This window comes from Ceratotherium simum, chromosome 36 (genome assembly GCF_057802395.1).
Source record: "Ceratotherium simum simum isolate JZ-2026a chromosome 36, ASM5780239v1, whole genome shotgun sequence".
In the NCBI taxonomy this organism is placed as follows: Eukaryota; Metazoa; Chordata; class Mammalia; order Perissodactyla; family Rhinocerotidae; genus Ceratotherium; species Ceratotherium simum.
Window position 1 is genome coordinate 27,009,311 of NC_141935.1, and position 19,341 is coordinate 27,028,651.

Here is a 19,341-nt window from a genome sequence, read left to right on the forward strand (position 1 = left end):
CAGATTATACACATATATTCTGTCCTTTTTAGTCTCCAGCAGAAGGATTGGTTCTAATGACCTCTTCTGTTATCACCTCATGTATTATTTTTACAGTGTACAAATAATTTATAGCCAGTTACCTTCACCTGTCAACATATCATGAACGGAATTTTACGGGGAATTTGATGTGAAAGGATTTTAATGGCTCTCCGTTACTTGTACATACTATAATTTTTATTCATATTGCTATTTTTGGAAATTCAGCTTTTTTCCCTTTTTTAAAACATAAATAACACTGGAATAAATGTATTCTAGTATATGAATGTTTTTGCATATCACTGATTTATTCTCCCCTTAGGGAAAATTTCTATAAGTAGAATTGCTGGTTCCAAAGGGATCCGTTTTTAAATTCTTCTGATGCTCAATTTCCCCCCAGAAAATTTCACTAATTTGCAATGTCACTGGTAGTAATGTCAGTGCTTCTTTTGAACATAGCTGAGAAAACACCCCTTTATATTATCCTGAAGCATTTTCAAAGACCTCAGCTCATCTTTAGATTTAGTCTTCTTGATGTTTCCCTTTTTCTTTTGTATTTGTCATTTTTAAATACCCGTCCAGGTCTCTAACTTCTTATTTAAATGCAAACCAGAGGTTCTTTGGGCAATTGCATTCAGCTCTGTTAAATGGGATTTAATAGCTATAGTATAATCTTAATTGTGTCAAGATTATGGCAGAAATGTATATTATAAGTGTGAAGATGATGCAATGATTTAAAAAATATCTATAGTATGTTATTTATAAAAGCATGTGCACTGTGATTACAGCTACACAAAACATTCAAAGAAAGGTTAGAAAATAATATACACCAGCAGATGCTGTTGTGTGTTGTTCTGATTGGTTATTGTTTTTCTTATCTCCCCATCTCAAAGCAGTTCTATAGAGTTCTGTTGTTGTTTTTTTTTTTAATACTTAAATGATCAATGCAAACCCAAATATTGTGAGTACAGTTCGGTCTACTATCAGTGGATCTACCTTTTATCCAGCCAGTTATCTTATAAAAAGTTCACGAGTTACAATAGATAAATAAATGGATCTTCCATCATTTCCTTAATACTAATAATATGTTTATTGCCACTTTATTCCAAAAAGTATTTACAATAATTAGTAAGAAAAGTAAGATACCATAAGATAATAAAAATTAGCTATCTGTGAAAAGATAAAAAAAAAAAGACAAAACAAAACTGGGGAAGAACATAAAATGGAGCTAGGAATGAAGCTAATCAAAAACATACATTCTGGGGCGGGCCTGGTAGCGTAGTGGTTAAGTTCACACACTCCGCTTCAGTGGCCTGGGGCTCACAGGTTCAGATTCTGGGCGTGGACCTATGCACTGCTTGTCAAGCCATGCTGTGGTGGTGTCCCATATAAAGTAGAGGAAGATGGGCATGGATGTTAGCTCAGGGTCAGTCTTCCTCAGCAAAAAGAGGAGGATTGGCAAGAGAGGTTAGCTCAGGGCTAATCTTCCTCACCAAAAATAGAAAAAAAAAAACAATATTCTGGAACCCAAAACACGTGGCAGGTGGGCCATATACTTATTTCAGATTTTCTAATAGCCGAAACACAAAGCAGATCTGATCAACACAATGGTCCATAAGATGAAAAAAGCACAAAGAAACTCAAAACACCAACCAACTGTTTAATTTTTCAGGTGAAGCTGTGACGTTCTAAGATCAGAAATACATTTATCTCCAGAACCTCCTACAGCAGCTCTTGTGTAATGGGGCAGACATTGCAGCAGCTTCCCCCAGTAGACCCAGCAGTCTTTTCTTGGAGATCACCCCCAAGCACAGTTGAGTTGAAGCAGCTCTTGAGGCCGGTGTGACCAGGTGCAGGTGAAGAGCCCTCTGCTGGCCCGAGATGGACTTGATTTCTGCTTCTAGGGGTGTAGGAGTATGTGTAAAGAAATGGAGGAGCTGCATACTTTGGAGCGATTTTTTACACTTTTCACCCCTCAGTCTGACTTACGATATTTGGTGGGAGATTGCGCTTCCTAGAATGTCTGGGATACAGTTACTATATTTGACCACTTAAATAGAGATCCATTGGCCTTGATGGACATGAGCTGGGGTGGTGCCAAGAGCTTCTTAGGAAGTGAGGAACCCAAACTAAGATTTATTCCCACACGTGTGGATGTCCCGTCTCCCCTCACTGAGGAGTCATGGGAACACCAGTGGGAAGGGCAACAGTCCTCTCAGTGAGTAACTTAGATTCTGTTTTAACATACAGGCTAATGGGCAAGGACATTTTCTAGCATACAGCACTGTCAGAAAAGGCTCACCTGACCTAGTGTAAGGTGACAACCAAACCCTCATTGTGGCCAGAAAAATCTCCACGAAGCCTTGGAATGCCTAACTTTGAGCCTTATTATTTTCTAGTGGGCCCTCTGAAAGAAACTATTTGTGGATTCTAGCTCTGAGTTATTTTGGGAATTATTATTTATAATTCAGTTAAAAGATGGGGAAATGTCTGCTAAAAGTAACTTTTTTTCTTTTTTGGGATAGCAGGCCCATGATCTATTTATGCCACTTTTAGGTTGTGATTTTAAATCTGATCTGCCTATGTATTTGTATTTGTTTTCTTTAGTAGGAAGAAATGATCCAGTTCAACAAAAGTCTAAACAGACCTTGAGAATTTAAGGGGTTGGAGTAGGGCCATGGGACACATATTCCTGTTTTAACCCAGACATAAAACTATGATTTGATGTGTTAAAAGACAGCTTTTCTTGATCTTGATGTTACTGAGCAAGGGTTCACTAGCAGACACACATAAAAGCCAATATAGTGGCACTGGCTTTTGAGAAAAGAAAAGGTTTTATTGCAGGTTCAACCGGCAAGGAGAGAGGAGGCAAGGCTCTCACATCTGTCTCCCCGATCCAGGGTTTGGGGTAAAATTTAAGGGATTATGGAGGGCAGGCTGGTATGCAGAAGTGCTGGTAGGGCAGGTTTCGATTGGAAGGACTCTAAGCAGGACCATTTATGGTAAGGTGTGTAAAGGGGCTTTGACGCTGGTTCTTCTGTAAAATGCACCCCTCGCTTCTGAAAGAGATCCATCTTTTGAGTTCTGGTCGTGTTCCAGTCCTTTTGGTTCCATAGCAGGGAGAATCTTTGCTTCCAGGTGTTAAATTTTCTTCTCTGTGCATGCTCTGGCTACATGACTTGCAGTTTTGGCTCACTGCCCCTGCAAGACAACTTTAACATTCTATTTTTAATACGATGGGGTCAGTTTAAACTGGTCCTGTGGTTACATTGACCTTGTAGTTCCTTAATACTCATTGTGTGTCTGTTATGTACACAGATCGTGTAATATCCTGGGGAACACAGGGGATATAGGATATGGTGCCTGGTAGCAAGGAGCTTATGACCCTGCTTGGAAAATAACAGCTGCATTTCTGAAATGCTAAACAGAAATACAACAGAGAAAAACCTTCAGGGATGGTTGAGGAAATGCCACAGCTCAGTTCTTAATTGAATGCAAAACTTAGCCACAATTAGTACAAATGCCAAGAAAACTCTGGAGACTAAAGTTTGCTCAACTAGCTTCTCACAATAAAGCAAGGACTCAGTGCTGGTTGCGGAGAGATCTTGATGTGGACATATGGCGACAACTTTGAATTCCTCTGAAAAGGGTTTTTTAAATATAGGAAATAATGTATGATTATTCTGATCAAACATAGATGAAAAAGTATCAAAATGAGTGGTGCTCTTGGTGTGCTATTTTTGCATAAGACCTGTCTTTTTCTTAGCTCTTGCCACGTAGTGTTTGCTCCTGCCTCATGCAAGCCCTACAAACAGGACCCGGGTGGATGTTCTTCCTGATTTCCTGATGAGAACGCCGAGGCCTCATAAAGTTAGGAGATCTGTCTGGGCTGCAGCATTGACAGTATTCTAGTTTTGTCTACTCCGTATTTTTCTTTATGTTGTATAATTGCCAGTAGGTTTAGATATAACAGATAACTTGATTACCTTCGTTTCCCAAATTGTACCCACAATGTACCCTTTTGGTACCTTGTTAAGCAAATGAGGAAAATGAGATTACTAGCTAGAGCTGCTGCTCATATTGACAAGCCATCTCCTATATTTCTTTTCTACCTGACAAGTATGTTCATTCAATAGACATGAAGTGGCTGTTAGGCCATCGTCATGACATTGTCAAGTGTGACGGGATTGACAGACGCTGTGTGCACACTTCTCATGCTGAAGGGGCTTTCAGTGCATGTGAGGGAAATGAGATACACTCAGGAAAGTGTTAAGCCACCATTCCAGACAACACACCATATTTGTCAAAATGCGCGTGGCAGGCGTGCCGTCAGTGTGCTGATTCTGGAGTGGTCCAGGTGAGCTGGGGCTTCAACTAGACTCTAGTGATTGATAAGACTCTGTGAGTGGAGGACTAGGGAGGGCCTTCTAATGGAGTGGAGCTTGGCTCAGGAAACATGGAGAGATGAATTTGGGGGTGTGAATGGGAGGCATGCAGAAAAGTTTAAGTGATAGGTTGAAGAGCTGGCATCTAGACATTAAAGAGCCGTGAAAGAAGTTGTGTTTTGCTTATTTTCTGCTAGTGGAGCCGTGCGGTGAAGGAGAGGTTTTGAGATGACATCACAGTGCTGTAAGGTATGACAGTCTTGGGGTGTGGCTGAAAGCCTGGGGGACCCACGAACTTTTTTGTTTGCTTATATGGGGTTGTCTAGAGTGCTTATAGCATACTTTGTACTGGGGTGAATGTGGAATCCTAAGGGAAACCATTTATCTCTTGGCTGTTGGTGCTGCCTCCTTTATGTGGAGCAAAGTCCAAGGCTGAGTGGGTTTGTTATTAGGGTGATGAAGCTCGCTGGGCAAGAGTCCCTTCGTCAGGGGATGTGCAGCTTGCTACCTGGATAGATGCTTGACTACACCTTCCGTGAAAGGTTCACACAATACAGACACGGAGGAGGCAGGATCCTGTGCCTAACGGTTGGCAACAGGCGAGGAGACATTTTTGTAAACCAGCGGCTGGTGCAGCACTGACAGGGCATCACGCCTGACATCCTCCCTTGCCCGAGTCTTACCCTGTTCTAAGTATGAGGATATTCTCGGATGTTTTGGCCAATCCACGTATATGGAATCCCTTCAGTTTCACCAGTGAGAGCCCATTTCTAACATAATTAAACAAACCACTCATTTCACCAATGAGAAGCTACTTCTGACATTCAGTAAGCTAAGTAGCAAAGCTTCTGGTGTTGATCAAGATAAATCCAGCCATTTGTAACAACATGGATGGACATTGACGGTATTATGCGAAGTGAAATAAGTCAGAGGGAGAAGGTCAAATACAGTATGAATTCCTTCGTTAAGTAGTAGATAATAACAACAATAAACAAACACATAGAGACAGAAAAAAAAACCTATAAAAACCTATAAAAAAAAAAAAGGTATGAGTGGTTGAAAGGGACATGAATAGCTGAAATGCTCGGCCAGCTCTGAAATGTGACCCTTTCTGATACAATACTAGCTAACCCCAGGAATCTGAATTCTCAGTTAGGGCCCGTGACTGTCCCTAAAGGTAAGGCTTAACTAACCGATCTATCCGTTGTATCTTACTGTCAATGGTGAAGAATATTTTATGAATTTCTTAATTTATTTAATTACAGAAATAGCAACTCTTGTTCATCAGTTTGGCTTACTTTATAATTTCAGCACAGTGATTTCTGGATGCTTTTGGTTTTAATTTGCTCTTTACCTCTACTATACTGGTTTTTTTTTTTTTTTTTTGTGAGGAAGATCAGCCCTGAGCTAACATCCATGCTAATCCTCCTCTTTTTGCTGAGGAAGACCGGCCCTGAGCTAACATCTATTGCCAATCCTCCTCCTTTTTTTTCCCCAAAGCCCCAGTAGATAGTTGTGTGTCACAGTTGCACATCCTTCTAGTTACTGTATGTGGGACGCAGCCTCAGCATGGCCGGAGAAGCAGTGCGTCGGTGCGTGCCTGGGATCCGAACCCAGGCCACCAGTAGTGGAGCGCGCGCACTTAACCGCTAAGCCACGGGGCCGGCCCTCCTCTACTATACTGTTATTCTCTTTGCTTTACTTTATGATAATCAAAGGTTTAGGGAAATATACATATAAGTAAAGAAAATGCCATGAAGGAACCCAGGACATGCGTGTATTGAGTGCATGCATCCTAAAATGGTTAAACATGTTGTTCTGAAGTCCTAACGAGCAGTTTGGCGAGGTGTTCATCGGCCTCCAGGCGGCTCCCTTGTGAGATTTCCACTTGGCTCCGTGGCACTAGGTGTAGTTATGAGCCCTCTTCTCATTCTGTCCAGATTCTGTTGGTCTGCAGCTGGGAAGAGCTTTCTTTGCCAGAAGATCCCTGTCTAATTCTTTTATTCTTGGCAGGTTCATTTACTTTTTCATGGTTTTTCTCCCAAACCAGTTTCCAACCTGGACCCAGATAAGTCGATTTCCTGGGCCTTTTGTTGTTGAAGGCACGGAAGCTGTTATTGTCCTGTGCTGCCCGGGACAGCGTGACTTTCCCACAAGTGTTTAAACAGATCTTAAAGGGACATCATATTCAAATGTATTAAAGATGCTAGTTCAGGGAGTTCTCCAATTGAGTGTCTGGATTTTCTGACCTTATAATCCCTGCCGGCCCACATGGCATCTCTACCTCCAAAGAAAGAGACTTAGATTTTATGATAGAAAAGAAACTGAGACAGGTATGGTTATGAAAATGAAATGACTGTATGCAAGAATGTTTGTGTTATGAATCTACTTTGAATAGTATAAAATGCTGTTTTAACATTTTTTATATATGTATGTATATATATGTACACACACCCGACCTATGTATATTTATGATAGAAATAATATTGCAATGTATCAATCAAGAAGATTTCATTTTTTTCATGATTGAATTAAAATAGCTTTAAAAAATGTTTTATTTTCAAATATAGCAAGATCAACTTTACACCTGGGCTGCCGTTAGTCAGCCCACACACTCACTGGATTACACAGAAGGGCAGTTTCCCAGGCGAGTCCCGTCTGTTTGGCCGCCATCTGAATCTCCTGATGAAGAACACAGGCCCAAGGCTGCTAAAGCAGGTAGGACCCGGGAGCAGGGAATGTTCTGAGCATGTGCGACATAAAGTGTCTGTGCAGTGCGTACTGGGTAGTGAGTCTGTGCTTCTCTTCAAGGTCTGTCTTAGATTATAATCTGCAGCTAACTCAAGGAAAATCACTGGGAGGCTTGTTAAATGGAAAATTATCATTTCCCACCTTCAAGGCTGCTGAGTTAGAATTCTGGGGAATGGGACCCTGGACTTGTCCAGTTATGATTGTGTAGACTGATGTTTGGGAAGCACTGCTGCCCGCAGCCCCCTGTAGCCACTGCCCGAGGTTGAAGCTCCGTGAGGAGGATGCTGAGAGAGCTCCGAAGGGAGGTTTATCTCTGTTGCCTTCAGAGGGGCGGCCACCTTACTTCTTCCTGCTGACTCTCTTCTCTAACCACCTTCTTTGTGCCTTTCTACTCCTTTTCTTTACCTTCAGAGAGAACTCGGAGAGATAAGATAGAGATACAGGTTTTACTAAATCTAAATTTTAAGTGATCTTTTAAAGTTGTACAGTGTTCAGATGTAATATTTATTTTTCTTTAAAATTTTCCTTTGGGTTGTTTTTTCTCTTTGTGCCTTTTGTTGTCTTAAAGTGTTTTGAGTTATTGGCTGGGAAGATAGCATGAGATTAGCATCAGCTTTATACGGAGCCTAAAATCAGGAAAGCACTTTATATTTGTCATACAGAATTAAGAATCATATTTGTGTAATGATGTTTAAAGGAATTTTGTTGTTTTATTTTTTGTTTTTTCTTCATTTTGGCATAATAAAAAGTCCCAGTTTCTTCTTGGTGGACTGATAAGGAATATGGATGTCTGACCTATAAGTGAAGAGTAAATAGGAAGGTATTGTTACTGTTCAGAAATCTCTCCCTCACCAAATTTTCTCAAATGGTAGCGTGAGTGTTAGAGTTAAGAATTTTGATTTTTTTCCCCCATTGGCTTATAGGGAGAAAGACAATCATTAGAGACTTAACTTGGAGTTGTAGTAAAAGAGCATCACAGAAGAGCACTGAGCTTGGGCTCGGCCATTTATCATCTTTGTAACCTGGGTGAGTTTTCTCACCATTGTCCTCAGTCTCTTCATCTGTAAAATGGCAAGAAGAATAATATCTAGTGCATAGGGCTATTTTGAGAGTTATATGAGTTAATGTATGTTCAAGCACAGAATTAACCTTCAGAGTGCAGTGCCTGGCTCAGTAGAAGTGTTTGCTGCTGTTATTATAATTATCATTATTTCATGTCCTTATCTTCCTCGTGAGTTCCCTGTGAAACCAAGCACGATCCACGGTGTCAACAGTTTTATTCCAGGTCCCTGCCCAAAGGCCTGCAAAGGGAGCCTCGTGCTGATAACCTCCTGTTTTATCCCAGTCTCTGGAGGGATGCATTTACCTCTTTCTTCTTTGCACTGAGGCACCGAATGGGGGCTCACACCCAACCCTGCATGTCCTCCTTTTAATATCTGATGCTTTTGAAACACTGCTTAGTGTTCACCTGGTGGACTATATTCCCTGAAATGAACAACACACGAGAGACAGGATGTAGGAAATGTTGTTCTATGTAGGGCTCTGAGTTTATCATAACACAGAGTACAGTCGATCAAGGGCCAAGGTAGAGTTCCTTAATGCAAAAATCTTCAGAGATGAGGGTGTTCTAATGTGACACCACCTGAAAATAAAGCAAGCACATAAAATCATATGTAGTTTTAAAAGGAAAAGCACACAACTAAAAGAACTGATCCCATTAAATACACTATTCTGTTTGTTTATGTTAAAAGTTACTGAAAGGAAATAGCCAGGTGTAGAGAAAGTAGAATTGGTCAATTTCATGGAGAATTATTTTAACAGTTGTTCATATCTTGTGTTTTACATCATTGATTAGGTTGATATTTTCATTTTTTTCTTGTGTGTCTGTTCTCAACTTTTCTAACTGAAACATTTATATTATCCTCTAAAATTTTAGGGCACTTTAAAAAAAGTTATGAAACATTTTATGTTATTGATTTTGTGTACTGGAGGGGCACTAGATTGAAAGTTAGTGATAATTAGAGTTTTAGTGTGGTAAACGATGATAGTTGGAATTGATACCAGGAAGTTTGTCACTGAGTTTCTTCCTCATTATTTGATGCAGCTTGCAAAATGCCAGAGCAAGTAATTTTTAGTATAATAACTTGTCTCCTTTTAAAGTATGCATTCTTGAAGAGGATGATAGAGGTAAGTAGAAAATAATTTAACGTAGTGGCTTGTTTTTCTCCAGTTGATCTGTTATAAACCCAATAGCCATATGGCATTGGCTTGTCCAAATGATCTGATGGCAGTTTCTCAACTTTTCCTGCCATGACTCCATGGGGCATGCTCATTCTGGGGTCACATCACCCTGTCCTTCCTAGTCAGGCAGTCAGCTGTCAGAGTGAGAATGTCAATAATACAGTGAAAACCTTGCGTAGAGTCTACTGTTTTTTTAAAAAATATGTATCAATTGCAAACTTTGATAACGTGATTCTTAATAGTAAGAAACCATTTGCAGAGCACTTAACGACTGATTGCTATACATTATTGTGTAGTGATATTGTGGTTAAAACCACTATTTGCAACATCAGTTTTCATTTAAAGTAAAAGAGTTCAATGACTTGTTTCTTTCTGAAGGAAACTGACTTGTGCTTCCATCTTATAAAGTTGAGAGCTTGTTTTTTTGCCTTTTTTTTTTTTTGTCTTCCGGCCCTTCTTCTTACTGCGCACTGATTCATATGTCCAGCTACTTCGTATTCGTGGTCTTGCTGCTTCTGCCTTTTTCACGGCTCTTACTTCAATTTTTCCATAATCCCTCCTGTGAAAGTGGTTTATCTCCACCTACATATATTGAGGAAGGAGCCGACCCTCCTTTATGTGCCAAGGAGAAGGCTTGCTGCCCCTCCTTCCCCACCAGGGAGCTGCAGAAGGGCTTCAGATTCCTGTGCATCTTTTGCTCCATACATAGCTAGCGTAATCTCCACAGAGGAGCCTCAGGTGTTGCAATCGACCTTTTGAAGTCTAGAGAAGCCTCTTGAAGGATAAGGCTACTGGAAGGAAAATCCTGAAGCAACGTGTTCCAAAAGTTGGTGGCGGAAACATTAAGAAGAAGAAAACCTTTCCATTTATCTTTTCTCTCTCTGTTTTCCTTTACCTGTAGGGTGCAAGGGTGCAAATCCTCCCTGCCCCCCATGGAGGTTCTTTTTTCTGGAGTCCCATGGCATTTTATTCATATTTCTATCATTCAGATTCTTTCTGATTGTAATTTATCTGTTTATACATATCCATCTTCCTTGCAGACTCCCAGCATGTCAAGACCTGTGGGCACATAGTATATACTTAAATATTTGAGTGAATAAATGAAGATCTTTTGTTGAATAGGATCTAAATAAATAAAATATCTACTCAGCACATGAATGCAAGCATTTGAGGGAGAGTGTTGTGTGTGCTGAAACAGCCCGTGGACCATTTTAGGGGCTCAATACCAAGTTTCAAAGGTTATGCAATAGAGTTACACAAAATCAAAGAGAAAATTAACTTCAGTTTTCAGATTCATGGAGAACAGAAGCAGAATGTCTAGATATGGATTGGGACTTGATCATTCTTGTTGCGTCTTTGGAAAATCAAGTCCCTTCTCTTTCTCTGAAAGTGTGAATGGCCAAGAGAGCGAACAGAGGGCTGGTTTTTAGAAAGGCAATTTGGGCATAGAAAATCCTGGAGGGAAATATATGGAAGGAGAGCTGGTAGAAACATGGCAGAAACTTTTTGTGTAGAAATCCTAAAAATTGGGTTTACACGCTGGGTAAAAGAATTGTAACCCACCTTTGCTCCAAAAAAGATTTGAGCAGCTTATAAATATCTAAGGTGTACAAAAGGGTTACAAAGGAAAATAGATCAAACTGAAAGGAATTTAGGATGGAACAATGAAATGAAGCTGAGGTCAGCCAGCACATTGAAATGTATTTCAGAAGGACCTGCAGTTTTTAAAGGTAGTTGGAAATTTATCTCTCAGGTTTAAAGTAGAAAGGGAAGTGTGAGCAATTCTCTATCATCCCGTGTCCATGAGATAAAAAGCAACAGTCTCTCAGAGAAGCACAACTTTTCTGGCCTCCAGTGTCCAAAAGAAGTGTTTCTAATGGTTCCTAATAAAAGAGACTCTGCGTGATGTAATGCAAAGACAGTATCATCAGCTCATTTCCATGTTTAGTTGAAATGCTTTAAGACACGTTCAGTTGAGGTGATGTAGACATTCTGTAAGGGGCCACAGGAGAGGTTGACAGCATTCTCTCTCTCCACTTCTTTCTTGATCAAGGGGTAAAATGTTCTAGAACAGATTGACCATGTCTCATGTAGGTAATGCTCTATTTTCAACTTTTTTTCTTTGTAAAATCAGCCTGCATTTCCCCTAACATATGTACACTAAAGCCTGTGTATAGACACCTTTTGTTGGCAAAGATGAGGGGCAGAGCCGTACTACTAAATAATGAGATAAGCAGAACATAGGGTTGGCCTTTTTTAGGAAAATTACATGTTTAACCTCATCTTCATTTGTGGAAGGATGTGGCATATCAGAATTGAAAACATCCCCCATTTATTAGGCAGCTAATCATAAGCCATGCTATTTCAATGAAGTTTAATGAATTCTCATTCTATTAAATTGTCTAGATTTTAGTCAAGTTGATGTATACCATTAAAGAAGCTGTAATTTAATAATTTTATATAAGAGCATTTTTACTTAAAATGTAGAACTATTTAGAGACAGCTTAATTCATTTTAGAGGCATATTTTGTACATTTTAAAGACGTGATTTGATTTATTGTCCTTCATAGCAGTGAGACATATCCTACTCTTTTTCTTGCTGCCCTCTCTCTACAAAAATAGAACTCATTCACGTCTGTTTTACTTTATAAAAGTCAGAGGCTTATTTTGTGATGGTAAATAGATCATTTCTGAAGCATATTTGGAATTGTGGGGAGCCCAGAATTTTAGATCATGCTCAGAATTTTGTGAGGTTACTTCAGAAAAAGGGGAACATTTAAAGTTTTGCCAGAGATGTTCTTTCTCCTACTTTGCTTCACAGTAATGTTTTTGAAAGAACAGTCTAGTTTCTGAATTCTTCAGAGGGGTGAGTGAAGGAGTTGGCAGGTCTGAATGGACCCTTGAGAGAGTTCTCACTGGGTTATTCTTTCAAAACAACCATCCTAGTTGATGAATATTTAATGGGGTCTCTGTCAGTTCCAGAGATGAGAGAAGGCAGTTCCCGAAAATGCCCTGGATCCTGGGAGAGGAGAGCGTTGGTAATAGGAGTTGGAATGAGGCGTGATCTTTCTAGGCATGTTAGGACTGAGCGGATTTCTCAAACGCACGCCCAGTGACTCTAGAACTGAGCCCTTGCTCAGAAGCCGGCTGACTTGTCCTTTACCCCGAGCCTGTCGTCTCTTTTCCACTCGTGCCCCTTTTTGCCATTTCTCATGTTTCTCTTTTCTCTTTCTTATACCTTTTCTCCTTCTTTTTCTCTTTCTGACTTTTATTCTCTAGTATTTTCCTTCTCCTCCACATTTATTGTTCTCCTTTCTCTTATTGTTCTCATTCTTGCCCCCTTTATTTTGTGGTACGATTACTCTGTACATCACTCTCGTCTTGAAATCTTGACCCTCTACAGCTCCTATACTCCAGCTTATGACTTTGAAGAGAGTATCTTGATAAATTTCTCTTCGATGTTGTAAGCTGCTGATTCGAGGAAATAAAAAGTGTTGTGAAAGGGATGGGGATGGAGGATGAATTCAGTTCAGGTAGCCATGGAATTAGACAGAGGGAGACTGAGAGCCTAGGTGTGGGTGTTCAAGGTCCTGACTGATGCATCTTTGTAGTTCATTGTTGTGGTAAACTGCACACAGTCTTATTTACTGTTGGAGCCCAGAAGTTTGCTCCTCTGGGCAGGTCACCAGGTCTCGGCCTATGGAAAAGAAGCTAGGAACACTGCCTGCGTTTCTAATGTAAAGAACTGTTCGTGTTCCACCAGGAGACCCTTTGGGCTCCTCCTGCACTATCTGAAGAGAAAAAGAGGAAGAGAAGCTTTTCTCCATCTGCACAAGGCGGGACCTTATCTTGAGTCTGTTGAGTTTGGGGGGATTTGGAGGTGACTGAAAACAAAAGTGTTCCTGAGTTTGGATTTGCTTTAACACGAACTGTTGGCTGGCTTTGATGTTAAAGTTCTTTATTCACAATTGGCTAACTCTGGCACTGAGTTCAGAGTGGAGATTTGTCAGTATAAGAGAGAAGAATCCCTTTTTGATTAATTCAGGAAATACAGTATTTGGGAAAATCATTGTATATGAAGTCCACTTGTTAATATTCTGTTGCCACAGTGACATCTGTTGGCAAGCGACTGCTTCATGTTATTCTCAATAATTTTTGTTTTGAGAGACACACCCTGAGCTGAGGTGCAGGAAATAGTAAAGGCACAGTGGTACCCATGTTGCCCGATATAAAATCCTTCCTCCCTCTGTCCCTGCCCAAGATACCCACTCTTCATGGTGGCGCCCACTTCCACGGTGTGGTCATTCTTCTGATCACTCCTTTCGTTCCCTCCTACAATTACTCAACAGATATTTAAACACCTACTGGGTGCCAGGCACTATTCTAGAAGCTGGAGATAAAATAAAGAAAAAAAATCTACAAAATCTCGGTCTTCACAGAGTTTGTTTTTGTCGGTTGAGATAAGTAGGCAGACAAGTGAATTACGGAGTCTATTGTGTGATGATCTGTGTCATGAAGAAGGTGACAGGCAATGGGGAGAGCTAGGGAGTGGGTGGGCTGCTACTTTTTTTTTTTGTGAGGGAGATTGGCTCTGAGCTAACATCTGTGCCCATCTTTCTCTATTTTTGTATATGAGACACTGCCACACATGGCTTAATGAGCAGTGCATTGGTCCATGCCCGGGATTTGAACCTGTGAATCTCGGGCTACCAAAGCAGAGTGCTCTAACTTAACCGCTGTGCCACATGGCTGGCCCCTGGGCTGCTACTTCAACTAGAGAGCCCAGGGGGGCTGGAGCAGGGCCCGGAGGGGAGGGACAGGGCAGGAGGACATGCAGATATCTCAGGGCTGCAGAGATGCAGTGGAGGGAGCGAGGCTGGGATGTTGGCGGGCAGCGAGAAGCCAATGTGTCTGGAGCACAGTGAGCAAGAGGGGAAAAGCGGAGGGGGTTCAAAAGGTTAGGGAGGGTGGGCAGATGAAAAAAAGCCCCTGGGCCCATCGAGACTGTGCTTTAATCTAAGTGAAATGAAAACATTCAATGTCGTTTGACTATACGTTATACAATTTAAATAATAAATACCTTTTGTTTTTCTATAGCCTTGTCACATACTTCAACTAAAATGCTGCTAAATTGGGAATGTCTAAATTATCCCCAGGAGTGACTGCTGTATCTTGTCAGATGTCTGGTCTGCACACCAGTCAGGGTGGGAGTCATGTGACAGTCAGGAGACAAACTCTGGTCTTCAGGTTGCCACCAACTGCTTGTATGTCTCATCTGTAAAACGTGGAGGATGGGAAAGACGAGTGGTTTTCAGACTCTGATCCATAGAGCACTGGGGATTCCTGAAGACTTTTTATTTATTTTACTTACTTATTTACTTATTTTTGTGAGGAAGATCAGCCCTGAGCTAACATCCATGCCAATCCTCCTCTTTTTGCTGAGGAAGACTGGCCCTGGGCTAACATCTGTGCCCATCTTCCTCCACTTTATATGGGTCACTGCCACAGCATGGCTTGACAAGCAGTGCACTGGTCTGCACCAGGGATCCAAACCCTCGAAACCTGGGCCGCCGAAGCACAGTACACGCACTTAACTGCTGTGCCACCGGCTGGATCTGCCTGAAGTCTTTTTATTTTTATTCTTATGTTTTTAAACTTCCATACAAGCTTCACTTAGAAGAAAGTGTTCCCTAGCTTAAAAAAAAATCCTGGACTTGGTTATCCCTTAGGATTTCCAGCATGAAGAATTTGTATTCTTACAGACTCCCAAAGGACAAAGTAAAGGAGTCAAAATCCCTTATTACTCAGTGCCTCTTGGTGACAGTGCTCAGGATCTCTCATTGAAATCAGAAGGTAGTTAGATACGGCATCTGAGATCGCATCCTTCAAAGTGGCTGAGTTGGTGTCTATCATTGTACAGACTAACGCTAAGTGAATAATATAAAAGGTGAATGTCTTAGCAGGTACTTTCTGGCACAAAATAGAAACTAGGAATTGAGAAGAGTAATTATGATTGATGTGTCAAGAAGGGCATAGGGTTATTTGAATTTTAAAAGTAATTAATGACATGAGTGTTAGTTATTATATGTGGTATACATATTGAAAAGCAGTCATGTCCTCAATACACAAGTATAATCAGAAGATAAACTGGATGTTTTTGGTACTTATGGTTAAAGATATATTTTATTTAGTTTTGTTTTCTGATTGAGGAAATGGGAAAATTTGTTCTTTAACATATTGACTGTCTTCTTCCTTTCCAACCCAGAATCTCAATCTGCTGTTTTGGAAACTCCAAAAAAAAGTTCAGATGCTGTTCAACAGGTAAGAAGAGCTTATTAGGATGTCAAATCTTTTCTCTCTTGTTTGTCGTAAAATTGTGGCAGACTTGGATGTATCTTCCCGTCTGCCCAGCTGGCTAGGCACCCTTGTTTCTCTAAGCCTGCGGGGGAATCCGGTCAGGCGGAAGGGAATGTTTTCTTCCATTTAGACTTTGCAGAGAAAATCAGCCTTGAAGTGGAACTGAGTACATGCTTTTCAGAAGCTGCATCATTCTCTACGCAGCCAGAGCGCTGGGCCTGACAACAGCTGCCTCCAGCAGAAAACAGTGACCGCTCCAGGAGGTGACGTGCGGAGATGTGCCTGGACAGACGAATAGTCGCATGGATGCGATTTCTGAAAGTCTGTCAGAGCTTTTCTAAAATCAAATAATATTCTTCAGTTGCTTTAGTGTATGAAACATTAGTGTCTTTTTAATTTCCACAGAAACTTTTTTTCTGTTACTAAAGAAGCCAAATTTCATGTCTTTTTTCTTGTAACAAAATGGACTTACTATTGAAAAAAAAAAAACCCTGCAAGAAAGAAAGCACTTATATGGAATAGAAATTGTGGGTAGTGATGGCTCCTTTTTTTGTATAAAACCATTTGTTTAATTTATTTGTACTTTATCCCAACTGTGCTTGTGAAAATCACTGAGCATTAGAATTTACCAGTAAGGAGAGCATGTGCTCTCTTGAGTGTGGTCCAGGAGAAATGAGACAAGTCAGACCTGGGTTCTAGGTCTGTTTCTGGTTAATGTATGACAACCCACATAGACTATTTGGGACATAGTGTTCTTTTTGTAAAATTAAAGAATTTGATGATTTTTGAGAACTTTTCCGAGTATAAAATGACTTCCCTTTAAAAAAGAAGCAGAAAGATCCTTCTCAGAATTAAAAATTCTCGAAAATTTCTTGTTACTTTTCACTTGCCAAGAACAACTGATGTCCCTTCAATTATATTGATTGAAAATAAAGATCCTAAACATATAAATTTGGTGACCTAATAAATGAATTTGCAGAAAAATGAGCCAGGAAAAAAAAATCTTACAATCAATCAAGATATCACATTGAGAAAGTAGTATTATTTATTACATTGTATAAAATTAGGACACTGAAACATTATATTTTTGCAGTTTGTAAGTTCATGTTGTTGCTCGTGTATCATTTTTACCCCTATTACATTTTACAAGTAATAAAATATTTTTAAAGGAAAGAAAAATAAAACCAAACCAGCCGTCCTGCGTTATACATGACAGTTGTGCTCCCCCTGGAGGAGAAGTAAGGATACAACATGGGTCTAGAACTTCATTTTATAATCCACTGGTGCCTTTCAAAAATACAGCCGGATTGGCCATTATCGTGAGAGTAAAGACACTCTTAAGGATAGTGTCATAAAACAGGTTTTCCCAGCCTCTTTTTGTCAGAGCCGAGAACGACATCAGGCTGGGGCGCTTGGAGAAGCGTGGTGGGCTCAGCTGATGGGTATTCAGTTACTGTGCAATAATTAGCCAATAGCGAATAAGATGGAGAAAGGTTAAACAGAGGTAAAGAGAAATAAAGTCAGAAATAATTAAGAAAAATAGTGCCCTCAAAATATCCTCTCATTATTTTTATAGCTTTTTTTTTTTTGAAGCATGACTAAATTGTGATCTAAGATACTATATTTTTCTAAATTCTTATCTCGAGGGCATATATTATTGAATTCTTTGTTATATATGATAAAGCCAAAGAAAACCTGGACAAAAGTCTTCTATACTACAAACAATGACAAAACGTGTACAATATTGCTCTATATATTAAGATTCCACCTGTAATAAATCAAGATATGTATTCATGTATGTAAAATTATAGTGGTTTTCTGTTTTTCTCAGGCTGTGAACCATGGTAAAATACATTGTAATAAGCAGAAAACCTGATGAACTAGGTGACTTACAAACACCTGACGTTATGACTTGGAAGCTCAAGGGTGAAATAGATCAATTTCAATTTGTCCTTTCCTGGTAGCCCGTGAAGTGTCTAGAAGCCAGAAAATACAATAAATTAATTGAGAGGTAACAGTATTTGGAAGCAGTTGAGGGTTAAGCGCTCAACAATGATGTCACTTGATTTAGGAGGCATTGACTCTTTGTCATAAGTTTATTTTATGGACTGGTTCTCTTCTTATATGATTTGTGTATGTTCCATAAAAGAGATACAGGGAAGGAGAATTAATTATCGATCTACTGTGCACCTGTTCCTTTACTATATTACCTTATGCAATTCTTACAATAATCTTGTAAAGTAACTATTATAATTCATACTTAACTGGGAAAGAAAATGATGTTTGTAGGTGTTAACTTACTGACGGTCACAAAACTGATCAAGGGTAGGAACTAAGATCTGAAGATCGGTCTGTTGGGTTTTCTACCTCATGTTCTCTCCACTATGATGAAGAAGATAGTTCGACATGGGTAATTGCCCTCTGGCTATGTAATACCAGCTCCTGCCAAAATCATCAGATGGATGACATGAGAAGTTTATTTTAAAAGTTATTCTTTTAAAATTATATTTAAACTATACTTAATTTATGAGTCAGATGTTTTAGAGGCATAGAGAGTGACAGATGAGTGCACCTACACATTTTTAAGTTTTACTATAACTTTGGTTTGCCACATTGTGTCAATTTTACTAATTTTAGTGCTTCACTATTCTTTTTGAAAAAACTCACAATTTTTCATGTAAAGCACCTTGCTGTTTTCTTCATAGTCACTAGATGGCAGTTCTGTACCTCTGTAAATTACCACTGCAGCAGGAAATGAGGGGTCTTTAAGCCAGTTTGCTCTGTACGGTTGATGGACATAGGAGGATTTCTGGTCCATCGAGGCTGCCCGCCTTATTCTGTGTCTGTAATGGGGTCTCCAGGACTGCTTAGTCAGAGGCACGAAGCAGAGTCAGAAAGCAACCTCTAAGTTTTTCTTCAGATGTGAGTTCAGGCACCTGTTCTCTCACCTGAGCACACTGGAATTTATTGAATGAGTTTCAACTTTTTTACTCTCTCCCTGTAGTTAATAATTCTCAGAGCTCCATACCCCTGGAAAACACACATGACTCATAGAGCCTTTTCTCAACTAAAAGGAGTTGAAGGCTGATGGGTTGTCAGAGACTCTGATGCTTAAAGCAAATATAGCTGGTGCTCGTGCGGCAAGAAAGAGCTATAGCTACTCCTGGAGGGCTTTTATTGATGCTCCCATGGAAGGAGAAGTTTAAAATAAAACCACATTCTTTAAACCTCACTAACTGATGATTTTATTTTCAAGTAATATGCTCTGAAAATCTGCTATGTCTAAAGCATTATTTCATAAAACTGAAACAATTCTGTTTTTTATTCTTTGGTATTTGAAATACTATTTTAACTGTAAATGCTTTTACATTCTACAATATATAAATAGGCAAACATCAATTATATTTTATAAAAACGTTTGCTCCTGTGTTAAAGATTCATATATGGTAGCAAAACTGGTTACCATCCAGTTTTTAACTTATTTTTTGCATTTGAAGTTACATATAAAATTTGTGTTTTGAAGTATTTTCCTAAAACTCAACATCTTTCTGATGTAAATGGACTAGTTGAAAGGTAACTAGAATAAAAT

General features: G+C 39.7%; 1 protein-coding gene across 2 annotated transcripts in view; it reads left to right on the forward strand.

Annotated features, from left to right (window-relative positions):
* Positions 1-19,341, forward strand: part of FMN2 (formin 2) — a 346,386-nt gene that overhangs the window by 73,799 nt on the left and 253,246 nt on the right. For both annotated transcript variants that reach the window (XM_087424460.1, XM_087424461.1), the window contains exons 3-4: positions 6,974-7,121; positions 15,661-15,716. In XM_087424460.1, coding sequence (XP_087280586.1) covers positions 6,974-7,121; positions 15,661-15,716 — 204 coding nt within the window. The remainder of the gene's footprint in view (positions 1-6,973; positions 7,122-15,660; positions 15,717-19,341) is intronic.